This window comes from Monodelphis domestica, chromosome 1 (assembly GCF_027887165.1).
Source record: "Monodelphis domestica isolate mMonDom1 chromosome 1, mMonDom1.pri, whole genome shotgun sequence".
In the NCBI taxonomy this organism is placed as follows: Eukaryota; Metazoa; Chordata; class Mammalia; order Didelphimorphia; family Didelphidae; genus Monodelphis; species Monodelphis domestica.
In genome coordinates, this window is record NC_077227.1 from 47,412,353 (window position 1) to 47,430,329 (window position 17,977).

At 45.1% G+C, this 17,977-nt stretch overlaps 1 protein-coding gene across 2 annotated transcripts in view; it reads left to right on the forward strand.

Moving 5' to 3' along the window:
* Positions 1 to 7,250, forward strand: part of CD276 (CD276 molecule) — a 47,421-nt gene extending 40,171 nt beyond the window's left edge. For both annotated transcript variants that reach the window (XM_056798461.1, XM_056798459.1), the window contains exons 7-8: positions 3,018 to 3,053; positions 5,024 to 7,250. In XM_056798461.1, the coding sequence (XP_056654439.1) occupies positions 3,018 to 3,053; positions 5,024 to 5,046 (59 nt within the window). In that variant the 3' untranslated portion in view covers positions 5,047 to 7,250. The remainder of the gene's footprint in view (positions 1 to 3,017; positions 3,054 to 5,023) is intronic.
* Positions 7,251 to 17,977: the final 10,727 nt, after the last annotated feature.

Genomic DNA, 17,977 nt, shown 5'->3' on the forward strand with positions numbered 1-17,977 from the left:
CTCCTACTCTCTGCTCCCCAGACCACCTGCCCTCTCTGGGATTGGTGCATTTGCACAAACCATCTGTGCACCATTTTCTCCTTCCTAAATTCCAGTTCTCAGGGGAGACTGTGGGGTGTAATGGAGCAGGGGCTAGATCTAAAGACAGGAAAACCTGAGTTTACATCCTGCCCATGGCATTCACTAGCTGTATAACTCTGGACAAGTGACCTAACTGCATTGTTCCTCAGTTTCCCCATCTGCAAAGTGAGAGATCAGCCTCCTTGGTTCCTTCCAATTCTAAATCTATGGCCCTATGGTCCTTCTTCTTCAGGGCTCATCGCAGGGGCTGCCTTCTAGGGCAGCTGTGGCGTGGTATAAAGAACACTGGCCTGGCAGTCTGGGGACCAATGGTCAGAGCCTATCTTTGCTGCTTACTCCCTGTATGACCTTGGTCAAGCCCCTTTGCCTCTGTGGACCTCACGTGTCAAATAAAGAGAGTTAGACTGGATTTTGTGTTAGTTACTGTCCCTCTGTGATTCTTTCAATTGGTGCTCTCTCCCCAATTTTGTTTTTGTTCAGTTTTAATTGTGTCTAGCTCTTCGTTACCCTAGTTGGAGTTTTCTTGGCAGAAACACTGGAATCATGTGCCATTTCCTTCCCCAGACCATTTGACAGATGAGGAAACTGAGGCTGCAGTGACTTACCCAGCATCACACAGCTAGTTTACCTCCTTCCTTCTCCAGATCATTTCACAGATGAGAAAACTGAGGCAAACAGTATGAAGTGACTTGCCCAGGGTCATACAGGTAGGGAGTATCTGAGGCCAGATTTGAACTTAGAAAGATGAGTCTTCCTGATTCCAAGGCCAGTGCTCTATCCACTTCACCACCTCACTGCCCCTAATTTTTCTGAGTTCATGTTACATTTGAATTGTAGATTGCAAGCTCCTTGAGGCCGAGGACTGCCCTATTTTTGTCTCTGTCCCTAATAATATTAGCTAAAATTTATAGAGCGCCTCTTATATGTCAGGCACTGTGCTAAGCACTTTATAATTATCTCATTTGATCCTTGTAACAACCCTAGGAGTTGGTGCTATTTTCCCCCCTTTTTACAGATGAGAAACCAAAGGCAAAGAGATGCCAATTGACTTTCCCAGGCTGTATGATGTCATATTTGAACTCAGGTCTTCCTGATTCCAAGCCTGGTGCTCTCTGTACTGTACCATTTAGTCCACAGTGCAGGGCCTGGCACATAGGGTGAAGGACTGGACCTGTGATTTTATTGGTTTAGAGAACTTCCAGGGAAGAAACTCCCTTTCCTATGTTGGCACATCCTTTGCAGCTCTGTCTTAGACAGTTGCCTGGCTCCCCGAGAGGCTCTTACATAGTTGGCAGCCCCCTTTCTGGCTCCAAGGCCACTTCTTAATGCTTCATGCCCTGCCTTGGAACACAGTAGGTACTTTTTGTTGGATCGAATTGAATGAATGTGAAAATCCTTTAGAAAAAACAACTCTCATTCGCAGTGCAGAGATGGGTCATTCCTGGGCAAAAATTCCTTTTCTGACAGGTCGCCCTTCGTGGCTCCCCAGGTATCTCCTGCAATCTTGCCCTTGTCTCCTGCAAAAGGGTCTCTGGCTGGTATTTTTTGACTTATTTGAGGCAGGGGAACGGCAGCAGCCTTTGGATGGCGAATGTTCCCTCCCTCATCATTCCAAAGACAGGATGGGGGAAGATTGATTTCCCAGTTCTGCTGCAAATGAGACCCATTAATTTTCTCAGGCCCTTGGCACCGGGGTGTGGCAGCTGCCAAGACAGCCCCGTTCACGGGGGAGTAGTCCTCATTTTTCATGTTGTTCAGGCAGATGTCGTGGGAGGCTCCGAAGGGCGGGAGAGAGAAGGGATGCTGAAAAGAGGGGAGAGAAGGGGTTGGGGCAAGCCCAGCTTATCTTACAGAGCTAGCCAGTTCTCAGTCATCCGTGGTCCAGAGGGAGAGATCAGATCGTCGAAATCCATCGGTGACTCCAAACTCATTCATTTGACTCTTATGCTGTATCTGAACAACACCGTGTACTTTCCATGCCCCAGAAGGTACATCTTCCGAGATAGAGAGGACAGAGGTTATTATTCGGATCCTGTGGATGGTGAAACAGTCCCAGAGCAGTGAAGTACTGCATCCAAACTTATGCAGGCAGCTAGGGACAGAGGCAGGATGGAACTCCATCTCATGGTCCTATGGATGGTGAAACAGTCCCAGAGCAGTGAAGTACTGCATCCAAACTTATGCAGGCAGCTAGGGACAGAGGCAGGATGGAACTCCATCTCATGGTCCTATGGATGGTGAAACAGTCCCAGAGCAGTGAAGTACTGCATCCAAACTTATGCAGGCAGCTAGGGACAGAGGCAGGATGGAACTCCATCTCCTGGCTGTCTTCAGAAGACCTGAGATCAAATCTATGGACTTCCCCTGGCATACTTATTTGGTCTCAGTTTCCTTGCCTGTAAAATGAAGGGTTTAGCCTATATGACCTCTATTCTTTGATTCTCAATCAAGAGTTCTGCCAACTGTCCCAGGGCACTTATATATTCTCCCAATACCTCCTTGTTCCTTCTTGCTCCATTTCCCCCTACCCAATTTCTTTTCCTTATCCCAGCCCTTTAATCACATTCTCCCTTTCTCTTCAAGTCTTCTCCTCCAGGTCCCTCTCCTGAACCCCAGCTTCCCCATCTGCAAATAGTGTGATATTGGAGAGGCAGAATGTTACCGTGGTCAGGAGATCTTGTTTTAAACCCCGACTCATACCGATCGGCTCTATAGCTATGGGCAAAATCAGAGAGAGCCTCAGTGTCTTCATCTCTAAAATTGGGATAAAAACACTTGTGCTACCACCCTTCCAAGGTGGATGTGAAAAAAGGCCCTGGAGAATCCTCAAATGCTATAGAAATATGATTGTTATTAATAAAATGAGGAAATTAGGCTAGCTAATCTCTAAGGTCTCTTCCTGCTCTGACTTCCCATTTTGTGATTCTTTTTTGCAGCTCTCCAGCCTCTGAAAAATGTTGACAATCCAGAAGGTAAAGTCATCAGGGTATTGGGACTGGGGGAAGATTTCTTTCTGGCTCACACCATTTCCAATTTCTGGGGTGCCCCTGCAATGGCAACAATGTGGCTGACCGTTGGGCACTTTTGAAGAGTGTGAGTGGGTCTGGGCAGGGGTGGGGGGAGATATGACATGAACAGGAAGCATTGAACAGATTGTTCTTTCTAGGAGTTTGACAGGAGGGAAAATATAGAAAGAGCTTGAAGGGATAGCAGGGTTGAGTATGGTCTACTGGAAAGAATGGTAGGACCCAAGTTTGCATCTTGACGGCCACTCACTTCTTGTGTGACATTGGGCAAGTAAGGTCATCTCCTAAATACATGATCCTACGATCCTGCAAACTCTGTCTTGCCCTGGTCCATTGTTCTCTATTGCTGCCTCATTCTCAAATCCTGTTTACATCTCCTTCTTTCTTTTTTACATCTTCTTCTTTTTGGGTCTGAGGCAGCCTTGCAGTGTCAGAAAAATCCATGGTTGCTCTACCCCGACTTGTCACTCATGCATCCAAGTGCCGTTTCAACTGGCCTCTTGTATAGTGATTCCCAGTCAGCTAATTTGGGCTAGAGCAAGAAGCATGTGAGCTCTCGTGATAGCTCAGTAATTAGGCCAAGCTCTGGGGCAGCTAAGTGAAACAGGGGATAGAGAACAGGACTGGAGTCAGGAAGACCCAGGCAAGTCACTTTACTCTATTTGCCTCAGTTTCCTTATCTATAAAATGAACTAGAGAAGGAAATGGTCAACCACTCTGATATTTTTGCCAAGAAAACCCCAAATAGGGTCACAAAGAGTTGGACAGGATTGAAAAATCAAAAGGCTAAGCTCTGTTGGTGAGGGGGGTAGCTGGTGGTCCAGCTCTGAGCCCTTGGGGTCCCTTCTCCAATTTGGTCCTCTTCGGCCCTTTTATTTTGCTTCTTCTTTGCTGAGAGCAAACTGGCCCTTGATGGCATTCCTCTTGGTGTGATGGGGTGATGGTGTGATGGGGTTGCTATATGGGAAATATGATGCTTTCCCCATGGTGAGCTGGGAGCCCAGAAGCTTGTGGTATTCAGCCTGTGCCCAGGCTCGTTATACTGGTCTGTTACTTTGCTGGCTCTTTGGGCAAACATTTTCTCTAGTCCTTGGCTCAGAGTATCCCTCCTCCCATCTCTCTGTCATTTCCTGATGGGCTGCTTTGCCCTGAATATCAGACTATAGACCCCTCTTTTCTGTACTAGACCTGCCACTTTGAAGTTTTAAGGAGGAGAGAGTGCAAAGGGAAGAGAGTACCTTTACTTACAAAAAAAAAAAATCAAGTTTATAATGTCCACAAGGAAGAAGAAAACCAGAGCGTGGGAAAATTACCCCATGGCTGACTTTTGTGGAGCATTATATTTGACCTTGACCCTGATTGGAACTCTGTGAGACAGGTAGTGTAGGCATTATCGTCCCCATTTTACAGAAGAAAAAACTGAGGCCCCAAGAGGCTTAGTGACTTGTCCAAAATCACAGCCAGGATTTGAAGCCAGGGCTGGTGATTCCCAGTCCAGCATCTTTTCTGGCTAACCGCGAATCTGAATCAGTGGCTGGCTATAAACATTGTGGCATTAAATGGATTTCCAGGCTATCTTGCTCTGAAAGATATTTAGATGTTTCCTGGTACGTTTGCTTAAGGCATGGCCAGCGGCAGTGTAGATCTTTGTGTTGGCTGGCATGCAAGCAGCCTTCACCACTTACTGTCTCAGAATGAGATCCTTGTTCCGGCAGGTCTCCCTCTGGGTTTCGCCCCAAACAGGCTGGTCTCTAAAACTCTTCCTTCAATGCGTCAGGGGATCCTGAAACTCTTTCAAGGATGGCAAGACACAGACCCTAAAGAGTCCACACCATTTTCACCCCTAAAGTTCACCATGAAACCCTTTTTATGAATAATAAATCACCGTTTTGTTTGTTGTTCTCTTTCCTGAGCAGATGATGGGCAAGAAATAGCCTGACGGCAAAGGATGGAGTGGATGCAGGGGAGGCACGTTGGAAGCCAGTCCTGGGCTCCTCTGGAGACTTCCTCCTGTGGACACATGCGCCACCTCTTACACTGCAGGAAGCTGGAGGTGGGACCCAGAATTATCCTCTGCCTGTGGGCTTATCTACTTCAAATCCACTCGCTGCCTTATTTATCCAACGGGTACAATACATGGTCAACCCCACTGCCTCATTTCTCCAGTGGATACAATACACAATCAACCCCGCTGCCTTATCTTTGGTAGACCGGATAAACAGACCATCTTACTACCTTATTTCTTCAGCGGAAATAATCCATAGACCATCCTGCTGCCTTATTTCTCTGGTGGACATGATAATAATATCTCCTCCTCCTTGAAATGCTTTATGGTTTACAAAGTGCTTTCCTCCCCACAAGCCTAGGAGGTTGTGCAAACATCACCCCCATTTTAAGAGATGAGTAAACTGAGGTCCAGAGATGTCATGCTCTATATTCATGTCCAGGCTCACACGATTTGCAGACCGCCTGACTGTTATTTCTCCAAGGGATCGGATACACCGTCTACCCCGTTGCCTTGATTCTGTCACTTCAAGCCTTGTTTTTTACCTCACCCACCTTCCGGATGTGGACAGAGCTTTGACAGTTGCCCTGACACATGCATGTACATACTACACACATGCATGTAGTACCCACATGCAAACATGTAGTACCCACATGCAAATATGTAACATGTGAACCCCATATACAGGCATCACACATGCATGTTGCATAAAGCACAGGAGCTATAGCACATGTGTATACATGCCAAACAGGGCACACATGTGTGTACATGTATATAGTGTGGGGAACATACACATAGAGTATACACATGTGTGTGCAGGAAAATATGAGCACACACCACACATACACACTACATGTGCTTATCCCACCATCCATCCATGTGACTGGTGTGTGTAATGTAATACACCATGCAGATATACTCATCCCACAATATACACAGTACCCATGCACATACAACACAACACAAGGCTGCACATACATAAAACACATCAGACTACAAAAAAGAACTCCCCTTCCTCCTGGATGCATGTTTTGCACCCTCCCTAATCGAGAGCTCGCACCTGGATCTCCTCTGTCTGTTCTCATAATCCTTCCCCATCTAGGGAGCTGCGTGCTGGTCATGTGGTTTCTCTAGAAGTACTAGGGGCTGGACAGTGACCCTTAGAATGGGTACAGCCCATTGGGGTGGGGGTGGGGAGTACCTCTAATGAATCAGCACCTCCATCCTTCCAGCTTGGAATAGTTGTTTACCTCCCCAAGATGGCAACCTTGGGACTTCCTTACTCCTACCCTGAGTCCTACCTATAGCTTCCCAGACCGATCTTGTACATGCCACACTTCTGGGCCCAATGGGATGACATTTTCCTAGACTCTACACTCATTCATTCTACCTGCCCCCCATCCTTGCCCTCTTTCTGCCAGGGAGGGGACCCCCCGTTTTGGGGGCCACATTTAGGGGTGGATGGGGTATGGTATCAACCCAAACTCTCCCCAGTGCCTTGGGGAACCAACTGGTCAGGATCCAAAGCCTCTACCCAAGGTGGCAGTGCCAATCTTGGGCAGCAGATGTCAGTCATGGACCCTGCATAGGCTTAGAGCAGCAACTAGAAGCCATGATTTTGGTACAGATCTGTCAGAGATATCAGCTGTAGCTGATTCTAGCTTTCCTTGAAGCTGAAGGTTAGTCCCTTATGGCCCTTGCCAGTCAGGGGAGCCCAGGAAAGTCCATTTACAGAGACCCAAACCCTTGCAGCTCTGGCATCGAGAGAGTGTGGCGGGTCTGACTCTTCACTGTTTGCCTTATGTACAATGGGGATAGGGTGGGGGTAGACACTGTCTGCAATGGTGCTGGAGGTAGGCTGGCATGGGGCATTGGGGCATTTCCTGGAGAAAGAGCCATGAATAGAAGACATGCCCTCCAGCCTCAGCCTCCCATTCTTCCTCCAAGGTTTTCCCTCTCCTGCCCATGGGTGACTAGAGACAATGGTCTGATCTCCAGCTGGGCAGGATGAACCCCTGCTTAGGCCCACCCCAGACTAGGGGAGGCAGGAGTTTTTTTCTAATTTAAATGCTGGAATCTGGGACATTTTGTACCTTGGTCATTGTTTCAGGAAAAATAAATGCTTCATGTTTTGTTGACTCTGTCTAATGAGTGTTTGGGGCAGGGTTTGGCAGTGGGGAGTCAGATTTGCAGAGGGTTTCCTTATAATATGAGTTCTTAACCTTTTTTGTGCCAAGGATACCTGTGGCAGTCTGGTGAAGTTTATGGATCCCTTCTCAGAATCAGGGTTTTAAATGATTGAAGGAAATCCTCGATTTCAGTTAGAGGTGAGTGAAAATAAAGATGGAGGTTTTTTCCATCCAAAGTCACGGACCCTCTGAAGTCTGCCCATGGTGTGTGGGTCCCAGGTTAAGAATCCCTGCCTCATATTGAGACTTTGCTCTGGAAATCAAGATCTCTGAATCCCATTCCTGACCATGGATCAGGAGAGCAGGCTCAGGCATGGAAGTGATGGTGGTGATAGTTGTCTTGAAGGGACTCACTCCAGAGGTGTAAACTTCAAAGATATCTTTAATTATGAACTGTTTCCAGGCAAACTCGACCCATCCAATCTAATTGTTCAAGGTGGCATAGTAGGCACTGGGGATCCAAAGACAAAATAAAAAAAAGTTCCTGCTCTCGAGGAACTTACATTCTATTGGGAGTTATAATATGTACATGGATAAGTGTAGACATGATTATTTAAATAGGGAGAGGGCAGCAGTAATACTGAGAAGGATCTTCTTGTAGAAGATGGCCAGGCTGATTTTTGAAGGGAACTCAGAATTCTAAGAGGTTGGGAGTGAGAAGGAAGAATATTTTGGGTAAGAGAACTTTGAAGATGCCAAGGTGAGATGGAATACCGATTTGAGGGAACCCAAATTGGCCAAATTGGCCAGAACACCAAGTATAAGAAGGGAAATTGTGAGAAATAAGCCTGGAAAGCTGAACTTGAAGCCCGAAGCTGGACTGAAAATGACTTTAAATGTTAGTTGAAGGGACATCTAGATGGCTCAGTAGATAGAGAGCCAGGGCTCGAGTCAGGAAGACCTAGATTCAAATCTGGCCTCAGACACTTTCTTGCTGTGTGACCTTGGGCAAATTACTTAACCCCATTCCCCTAGCCTTTGCCCTTATGTCTTAGAGTCATAACTAGGACAAAGTAAGGGTTATTAGAAGAAGAAAAAAGGCCTCGCTGAGATCTTTGTATTTTTGCCTGAAGAGAATGGGAAGCCACTGAAGATTCTTGAGCTGAGTGAAATGATTAGGCTTGAACTTTAGGAAGAGAATTTTCAGTTTTTTGGAGGATGGAATGGGGAGAGGAGAGACTGAAAGCCAGGAGTTCAATGCATAGGTTTGTAATTGTATTGACACTGTATTTTTTGGCTCCTATTGTTCTCATTGCTGCCCCTCTCCCTACCACTCCACCCCCATTTCTGGAATTCCTTCTCTTCCCATCTCTCTCTTCCGAATTCCCAAACCTCATTCCAGTCCCAGCTAAAATCCCACTTTCTGCAAGGAGCTTTCCCTAATCCCTTGTATTTGTTAGTCCCTTCCATCTATTAATCATCTCCAATTTGTCCAATGTATTTCTTGTTTGGGCACAATTGTTTACATGCCTTTTCCTAATTAAACTGCGAGCTCCTTGAGTTAAGGAATTGTCCTTTGATTTGCTTGGGCTTAGCACAATGCCTGGAACATAGTAGGTGACTAGTAAATGTTTATTGACTTGACATTCCAGGAGAGAGGAGATGAGGGCTTGAAGAAGAGTGGTGGCCATGTGAATAAAGAGAAGGGGACAGATTCAGGGGAAGATGAAGTAGGAAGATGAAGCTGATTAGATAGAAAGGCAAAGGAAGAGGGAAGAGTCAAGGATGACTTCCATGTTATGAATCTGAGTGACTAGGAGGCAGCTAGGTGACTCAGTGACTAGAAAGCCAAGACTTGAGTCAGGAGGACTTGGGCTCAAAATCTGGCCATAGACACTTTGGACAAATCACTTAACCCCCATTTGTCTAGCCCTTGTCCTTCTGTCTTAGAGTTACTAAGATGAAAGATAAGGGTTTAAAGGAAAAAAATCTGGAAGGAAAATGGGATGGAGGAAGAGTGGGGTAAGGAGAGAGAATGAATTCTAACCTTCCATTGATGTCATTCTTCCCACTGGAAGATGAGTAATGTTGGGCATCAGGGGAACAGAGTTCAAGGGCAAGTTCAACAGAGTGATCTTGGGCAAATCAACTCTGTGGCCTCCATTTTGAATTTTTATTTGTTTATATGCATACTTGTTTCCTCCAACAGATTGTAAGGTCCTCTGAGAGCAGTGGCTGTTTAATTTTTGTCTTAATCCTCAGTGTGTAGCATAGCATTTGACAATAAGGGATTCATAAATGCTTGTGGTAGCTAGGTAGCACAGTGTATAAAGCTTTGTGACCCTGGGCAAGTCACTTAACCCCCATTGCCTAGCCCTTATTGCTCTTCTGCCTTGGAACTCATGCTTAGTATCAATTCTAAGACAGAAGATAAAATTTCATTTAAAAAATGCTCATTAAGTTAATCAAGAGAAGAAGAAGAAGTAATATTGTGGTTGGACATGAATGAGAGGATGCCCCATAAGAATGAAGAAATGGGTGACTTCTGGGAGGGAGTTACAGATTTGATACAAAGGCAAGGTATGGTAGTGATTAATGACTGCTCATCTGGAAAGTTGCTGGAATTTACTCTTTGCCATAAAAAAACAGCCATTGAGATATTCTTGACTTGGTTTCTGGAGAATTCCATTCTTCATCATTTAAAAGTGATGTGAGGATCTGATGTATTTGATTCAAGTCTAATCAGAAGGAAAAGAGTTGGTGGACCAAGTAGTTCTGATGAGAACCTCTGGACAAAGCATCGAAACTGGCTTCAATTCTGCAATAGATAAGGGGGCAGTGCTGGGCAGTGTTTGACATGAAGCCTAGGCTTGGGGAGAATGGATCTCAGAATTCAGAGAAAGGTAAGGTAGGATCCCATGATTAAATGTTCTACAGGGAAGCCAGTCCAAAGGGGACAGAGAGGAGGCTCTCAAGAATGAAATTCTGATGGCGCCAGCACATATCATTCTGACAAGAAAGAAAATGGGTAAATGATTGAGAGATCAATGTGGATAATGCAACTATTATTGTCACTCTTTTATGGAGGAAGAAACTCAAATAACTAACAAGGAATCCTAGTTCAATCTAAGTGAAAAGATGACAAGAAAATGCCAGGCAGTCTTTAATGAGCTCAAGTCAATGGGCTCCGATTGTTTAAGTGGTTGGCCCAGGGTTGGATCTGGGGTTTAAATCCAGTTCTCATTCCAAGGCCAGGAAGATTTCCACCATACCATGATGCCTTGATAGAGACAGCCACAAAGGCAAGGAACCAGCAGAGTGGCACAGTCCTGTAAGTATAATACCAGAGGTGCCAAGGCGCCACCATGAGCCATGGTTTGTTGTGAATGGTGAGAATGACGAAAGGGGCTTTTAAAGAGCTTGGTTGGGGGCCAGAGAAAGATCAGAGGAAGGATGGGGCCATTGATCAGGGCGGGCAGAGGAAGGAGGCAGCTACTTCTTATTTGCTTATTTTTTTCTGCCAAGGAGTATAGATCTCCAGATTAGAAAAGTGAGACCCAAAGTAGTTAGCAGGGAAATAAATTTCAAGACAGGTGAGCAGATGGTAAGAATACACTTTGCTGTCCTCGAGGAGTTAAAGTCAGCAAAGCTGGATGGGTGCTCTCCCAGAGGATTCAGAGAACTTATGGATGTGGTTGCCGAGATCCCGACTGGCAAGCCTGGAAATGGCCAATATGCTAATTTACGGAGAGGAGGAGAAGGTGGGATGTTTGGCAGTTGTGGGTGTTGGGAGAGGTTCCCAGGAGTCCTGTGTGTGTGGTGGGGGTGCCCAGAAATCAAGCATATATGTGATGGGTTTGTAATTATAATTACTGGCATTAGTGCTTTAGGTTAAGGCAACATGGCAGCTGCCTATGATCATGGGGTGCCCAGCTGTGGGTGGGGCATACATATATGGTTGGGCATGTATGCTTGTTAAGGGTATAATTAAATCATATGAGTGCTAGAGGTCCTCAGAAGTATCTCTAAGTGGATATTATGTAGGTGGCATGTGTATATTAAGTTGGATATAGGTGAGGGTGCATAGTAGGTACATATATGTGTGGGGATACAAAGACATTGCATGTGGGGGTTACACAATAGTCATATGCATCAATATATGCACAGGGATAGATAGCAGGGTGTGTGTGTGTGTGTGTGTGTGTGTGTGTGTGTGTTTATTTCTACAGAACACAGAAGCTGTATATATTTGTTAGAATACGTAGGATTTGTCTGGTTGCTTATATGTATTTGGGGGGTTCAGGAGGTGGATTGTGTTGGGAGTAAGCAGCAATGGCTTGTGTTGCTATCTGTGGTAAGTGTTGGGACCCCCAACACGTGTTGGGAGTATGCAAGCAGTTGGGTGTATATGGGTTTGGGGGGGTATGCAAGAATCGTTTATAAGTGTTGGGGGGCACATGGTAGCAGTTATACGTGTGTGTGCTGTGGGCTGCCCAATCTTCGAGAAGCCAGTCCCCAGGATGGAGTGGACACTGGTAACAGGATCGCCAGGAAATCATTATGTTTCCGTCTCCTTCCTGGGCAAGGTTCCAGCTCGTGCATTTTAATAGACAAATATTTCTCAGAGTGAGATAAGCTAAAGCCTGCAGGTATCAAATCCATATTAAAGAGAGGACACAGGGTTATTTCATTTGCAGAACTTGATCTATGATGGGCATTAGACTTGGGTGCCATTTGCAAAAAGGGCCATGAAACCTCATTAATGTAATTTACCACTCAGGTGTCTGGCCCAGGGGAAGAAGCAAGATAGAGGAACCCTTCCTACAAGCCCTCCTGGAATCTGGATTTGGGGGGGAGGGAAGAGAGAAAGGTGATTTATTGAGGATGGGAGGATGGGCTCAGATGTTCGGTATCATTGTCCATGCTGCCCCTCTCCCTCCAACAATTCTTTGCCATTTCTGGCTCCTGGGACCTAATGAGGAGGTCTCCAGTTGCCCAGAGAAACATATATTTGCTTCTTTTTTTTTAAGACCTATCTTCCTTAAATTTCCTCCACGTGAAATTAGGGCTCGATTTAAATAGACCGGCCCCAGCTCTAACTTGCAATCAAAGGCTAAAGTAAAGTGTTTGCCTGTGAGGGATGCTGTAAATTCTCCTATCCTATGCTGACCTTTATGTGTTTCATTTTGTTTTTTAAAGAGAGGGAGTAGAGCATTACCATTATCTGTTAGCCTAATCGAAGAGGCCAGGCACTTGAGCTGTGGGAGCGAGAAGGCAGAGGCTACTGCCAAGAAGCCAGAGGGGGCAACTGGCCCTCCTTCTTCTAGGCTGCTTGGAGGTGTATAAAGCAGAAGGACCTTGGAATTCTGGACTAACGTCCTTAAATCAGCCCTTCTACTGGGGCTGCAGAGCTCTTAAAAAAAATCCTTATTTTCGTTCTTTGAATCAATACTGTGCATTGGTTCCAAAGCAGGACAGTGGTAAGGGCTATGCAATAGGGGTTAAGTAACTTGCCCAGGATTAAACAGCTATGAAGTGTCTGATTTGAACCCAGCACCTCCCATCTCCAGGCCTGGTTCTCTATCTACTGAGCTACTTACCTGCCCCAAGGTCATAGGGTCTTGACACAGTCATCTTCCTGATTCCAACTTTGGCACTCAATCTACTGTGCCACCTGGCTGTCCCCCCCTACTCACCCCTCTAAAAAACTTTGTCCATGGGATTTTCTTGGCAAAGATACCGAAGGGTTTGAGGTTTCATTCTCCAAAATATCCTCATTTTAATTTCTTTGCAGATTAGGAACTGAGACAAATAGGGGTAAGTGACTTGCCCAGGGTCACCCAGCTCTGAAGTGAGGCTGGACTCAGATTTTCCTGACTCCAGTTCTTGTGCTCTATCCAGGATACCACCTAGCTTCTCCTTGGCCAGTATAATTACCTCCTTTTCCTACTCCTCTTCACTTTCCAGCCTTGCTACTTCACAGGAAGGAGAACACTCTGAGGACCCTGAGCGCCCCAGCATGGGCACAGAATGTTTCTCTGAATGAAGGCCTCCAGGCAGGAGGGCCATCATTCACAACTAGCCCCGTCTGGAGAGATGCTCTGTGATGCAGAGCTGGGAGGCTGCCTCTCTCTGCCCTAGGCAGGGTTTGAAAACCAGGTCTTCTGCCATGGTTGTTCACTGGAGACTTTGAACTCTCACTGCAACAAATCCACCTTGCCAATTAAATACCCACAGGCCACAGAGAACAGACTCTTCTACCATGAAAAATATGTACATCTATAAACAAATCATGTGAGAGAGAGTCCTTTGTTGCCCACTTCTGAATCCTTAGCTTAAGGCACCTGCCTCGTTGGCCTACTCTGAGAGAGGGGGTGGAAGATGGATGGTGGAAGGCAAACTTCATGGATGGGGGGGAAGAGGGGGGCTCTGAGTCAAGGGGACAGACATAACTGGCTGTGCCACTGCAGTACTGATCTCTGCCCACCAGATGGAGGCCACTCTCTGGAAGAGGAGCGTGAATGCTCCTGCCTTCAAATCCTTGACATCTTGCTTCCCAGTATCCTAGAAATCCAGAATCATAGAATCATAGCTTTAGAACTGGAATGGAATTGAAAGGTCATCTGATGCATCTAATGCAATCTTCTCCTTTCACAGATGAGAAAATGGGCCAGGGGAGAGGCAGTGACTCAGGATCCTAAGATTATTAATTTAGAACAGGAATGGAATTTAAGAGTCATCTAATGCAACCTCCTCATTTAATAGATGAAGAAACCGAGAGCCAGAGAAGTTAAGTGACTTGTCCAAAATAACACAAGTGGCAGAGCCCACAGTGTAGTTCCCTCCCTTCTTACTATATAGATAAGGAAATTCAGTCCGAGAGAGAGAGAAAAAATTGCTTTACCCAAGAGTCCATCAGGAGTAGATGCATCTTTCTTTCTTTCTTTCTTTCTTTCTTTCTTTCTTTCTTTCTTTCTTTCTTTCTTTCTTTCTTTCTTTCTTTCTTTCTTCCTTCCTTCCTTCCTTCCTTCCTTCCTTCCTTCCTTCCTTCCTTCCTTCCTTCCTTCCTTCCTTCCTTCCTTCCTTCCTTCCTTCCTTCCTTCCTTCCTTCCTTCCTTCCTTCCTTCCTTCCTTCCTTCCTTCCTTCCTTCCTTCCTTCCTTCCTTCCTTCCTTCCTTCCTTCCTTCCTTCCTTCCTTCCTTCCTTCCTTCCTTCCTTCCTTCCTTCCTTCCTTCCTTCCTTCCTTCCTTCCTCCCTTACCTTATGTCTTAGAATTAATACTGTGTATTGGTTTTAAGGTAGAAGAGAGATAAGGACTAGGAAACAGGGGTTAAGTGACTTGCCAAGGTCACACAGATAGAAAGTGTATGAGGTCAAATAAGAACTCAGGACATCTTGGCTCTGAACCTGGGTCTCAATCCACTCAGATATCCAGCTGCCCCCTCAGATCCATGTTTCCAGTTCAAGTTCTCTGGCATTCTTTCCCGCATGCCACTGTTGGTTTTGTAACAGTTACCTCCTACCTCCCACTATGTGTTTCTCAAAGAGGTGGTGGAGGCTAGGGGCTGAGGTAGTTGATTGTTTAGACAACTATGTGGCAAAGTGGAAGAAGTCTAGGATTTGGAATATGAGCTGCAGTGTTTATATCCCAACTCTGATGCTTTCTACTCTGGTCTTGTCACATTATCTCAGTTTCCTTATCTGTAAATTGGGGTTAGGTTTGCATCACTAACCTTACAGGGTTGGTATGAAGAAACTTCTTTGTGACCCTCTTAAAGTGCTATACAATAGGTGTGAGTCTGCCATTATTATCAGTGATATTGCCTCTGTTGTGCAGGTAATTAGGCAGAAGCATCAGAGCAGAAAAGAACATTGGGTTTACAATTCAAGGACCTGAAATTGAACCTCATCTCTGCCAATTACCACCTACCACCTGTGTGATCTTGGGAAATTCACTATCCTCTCTGGTCCTCAGTTTCTGCATCTGTAAAATGATGGGATTAGCCTAGTTAGACTTTTTGGACCCTTTGAACTCTCTCACTCCATGACCTTTGGATGAGGTGGTCAAAAAAGCCCTGGATTTGGATTATGGTCCAGAGAGAGAGAGAGAGAAAGAGAGAGAGAGAGAAGAGAGAGAGAGAAAGAGAGAGAGAGAGAGAGAGAGAGAGAGAGAGAGAGAGAGAGAGAGAGAGAGAGAGAGAGAGAGAGAGAGAGAGAGAGAGAGAGAGAGAGAGAGAGAGAGAGAGTTGCCCTCTGGGACACCAGAATGAAGGACGAGAATAGGGGATCAGTGGGAGCTAAACCTAAAGATGCAAAAGGTTCTCAAATCTAGAAAGCCTTAAAAGTCAGGCTAGGAAAGCAGCAATAAAATAAAAAAAATTGATTTACAGAATCAGAGAATTGGCAGTGATGTGTGGCCATTTTCAGGAATGAAGGGATAAATTAGATGTTTGCCAGGTTGGCTGATGACATGGAGTTCAGAAGGAGAACTAAGAAGAAGAGCAAGGTGACAGCTGAGGAAACTGAGGCCCAAAGGGAAAGAAATAAATTGTTTAGTTGCACAGTGAATTTTCATCTAGTGGATGCTGAGATGTAAAATTATGTCCACAGGCTACAGAGATGGACCCAAGCAATCAATAAACACTTATTAAACACTTACTATGTACATAAAGGACAGCTAAATGGCACAGTGGATAGAGTACTATACCTGAAGTCAGGAGGACTCATCTTCCTGAGTTCAAATCTGGCCTCAGGTATTTACTAGCTGTGTGATCCTGGGGAAATGACTTAGTCCCATTTGCCTCTGTTTCCCTATCTATAAAATGAACTGGAGAAAGAGATGGCAAACTACCTCAGTATCTTTGCCAAGAAAACCCCAACAGGGGTCATGAAGAGTAGGACACAAAAAATGATTGAACAACAACATATATTGCTTTCCCACCTTTGAGGGATGCAGCTTATATCTGTCATTGGGACATGTATAAATATAGCTATATACCAAGTGGATACAAGATAATTTTTGGGGAGGGAAAGCATTAGCATTTGGGTAAATAAGAAAGTCTTCATGTAGAAGATTGGGCTTCAGCTGAGTTTTGAAGGAAACTAGGGATTCTACGAGGTGGAAGTGAGGAGAGAGGGTGCTCCAGGCATGAGGAACAGCCAATACAAAGACATAGAGATGGGAGATAGAGCATCATGCATGAGGAACTGCAAGAAAGCCAGTTTGGTTGCACCAAAAAATGAATGAAGGGAGCAAAACAAATTAAAGCTAGAAAGGCAAGTTGTAGCCAGATTGTGAAGGGCTTTAAATGCCAAAGGAACTTAGGACCTTGCATTTGATCCTAGAGGTCTTGGGTAGCTATTGTGTTTATTGAACAAGGGACTAACATGATCAGATTTGTTCTTTATGATTAAATGGGCAGCGGGGCAGAGAAGAGGGAGACTCGAGTTAAATAAATCAATTGGGAGGCTATAGTAACAGTACCAGGACAGATAAGTGGTACAGTGAATAGAGTGCTGAGGTTGGAGTCAGGAAGACTCATCTTCCTAAGTTCAAATCCAGCCTTGGACACTTACTAGCTGTGTGACCTGGGCAAGTCACCTGACCCTGCTTGCCTCAGTTTCCTCATTTGTAAAATGGGCTGGAGAAAGAAATGGCAAACCATTCCAGTATCTTTGCCAAGAAAACTCCAACTGGGGTCACAAAGAGTCAGACGTGAGTGAACAATAATTGAACAATAACAAGAAGTAATAGTATGAATAAAGTACTGAACTAGAGTGATGATAGAATGAGAAGAAAGAAGGGGATGAATGTGAGAGCTGTTTTGGAGGTCCAGTACATGAGACATCTAGACCTGTTAGAAATATGGGGTAAGGGAGAGCAGAGTCAAGGAGAACTCTGAGTTTGTGAATCTGAGTAATTAAAAGGATAGTGGTGGTACCTATGACACAAACTGAGAAGACTGGAAGAGAAGTGCATTTCAAGGGAAAGGCAGTGAGTTCTGTGTGGGAAGTATTGAATTTGAGATGCTTCTAGGACACCTTGTTTAAAATGTCTGATAGCTAATTGGTGATACGGAATTGGTATCAGTTCTAAGACAGCAGAGCAGCAAGGGTTAGGTTAAGTAACTTGTTCAGCTAGGAAGTACCTGAGGTCAGATTTAAACCTAGGTCCCCCTGACTCCAGACCTGGTGCTCTATCCACTGTGCTACCCAGCTGCCCCCAAAATCTTTTTCCTCACTGTCAAGGACAGTACAGCTCTTAGACTTGGACTATATCATCACAAACCTATAGGGTATTTGTAGGGAAGGCAGACATTATACTAAAGAGAACAAAGGCTGGAAATAACCAACAACTACATGGACAAGATCCTCACAGGAGGCAGATAATTGTGAGGATGGTAAGGGAGTAATTCAGAAGGCATCTGAAGGAGAGAAAGAGAATCAAAGGCCAAGCAAAAGCACCTTGACCTTATTAAGCCTGGCAAAAGGGCAACATCAAAGAGAACAGCAACAACTTGCTATACACCTACTGTCACATTTATAGAAAATTTTGTGAGAATCATCTACTCATAGATTGAGGGCATTATGATAAGGGTATCAGGAGAGAACAGGGAAGCTACACAAACTGCATTGTATGGTAGATCACATCATTACCATCACACAACTGATTGAAAGGTGCAAAGAATATAAAATTCCACTGGGCTGATTATTCGTTGATCATTAAAATAAAGGAT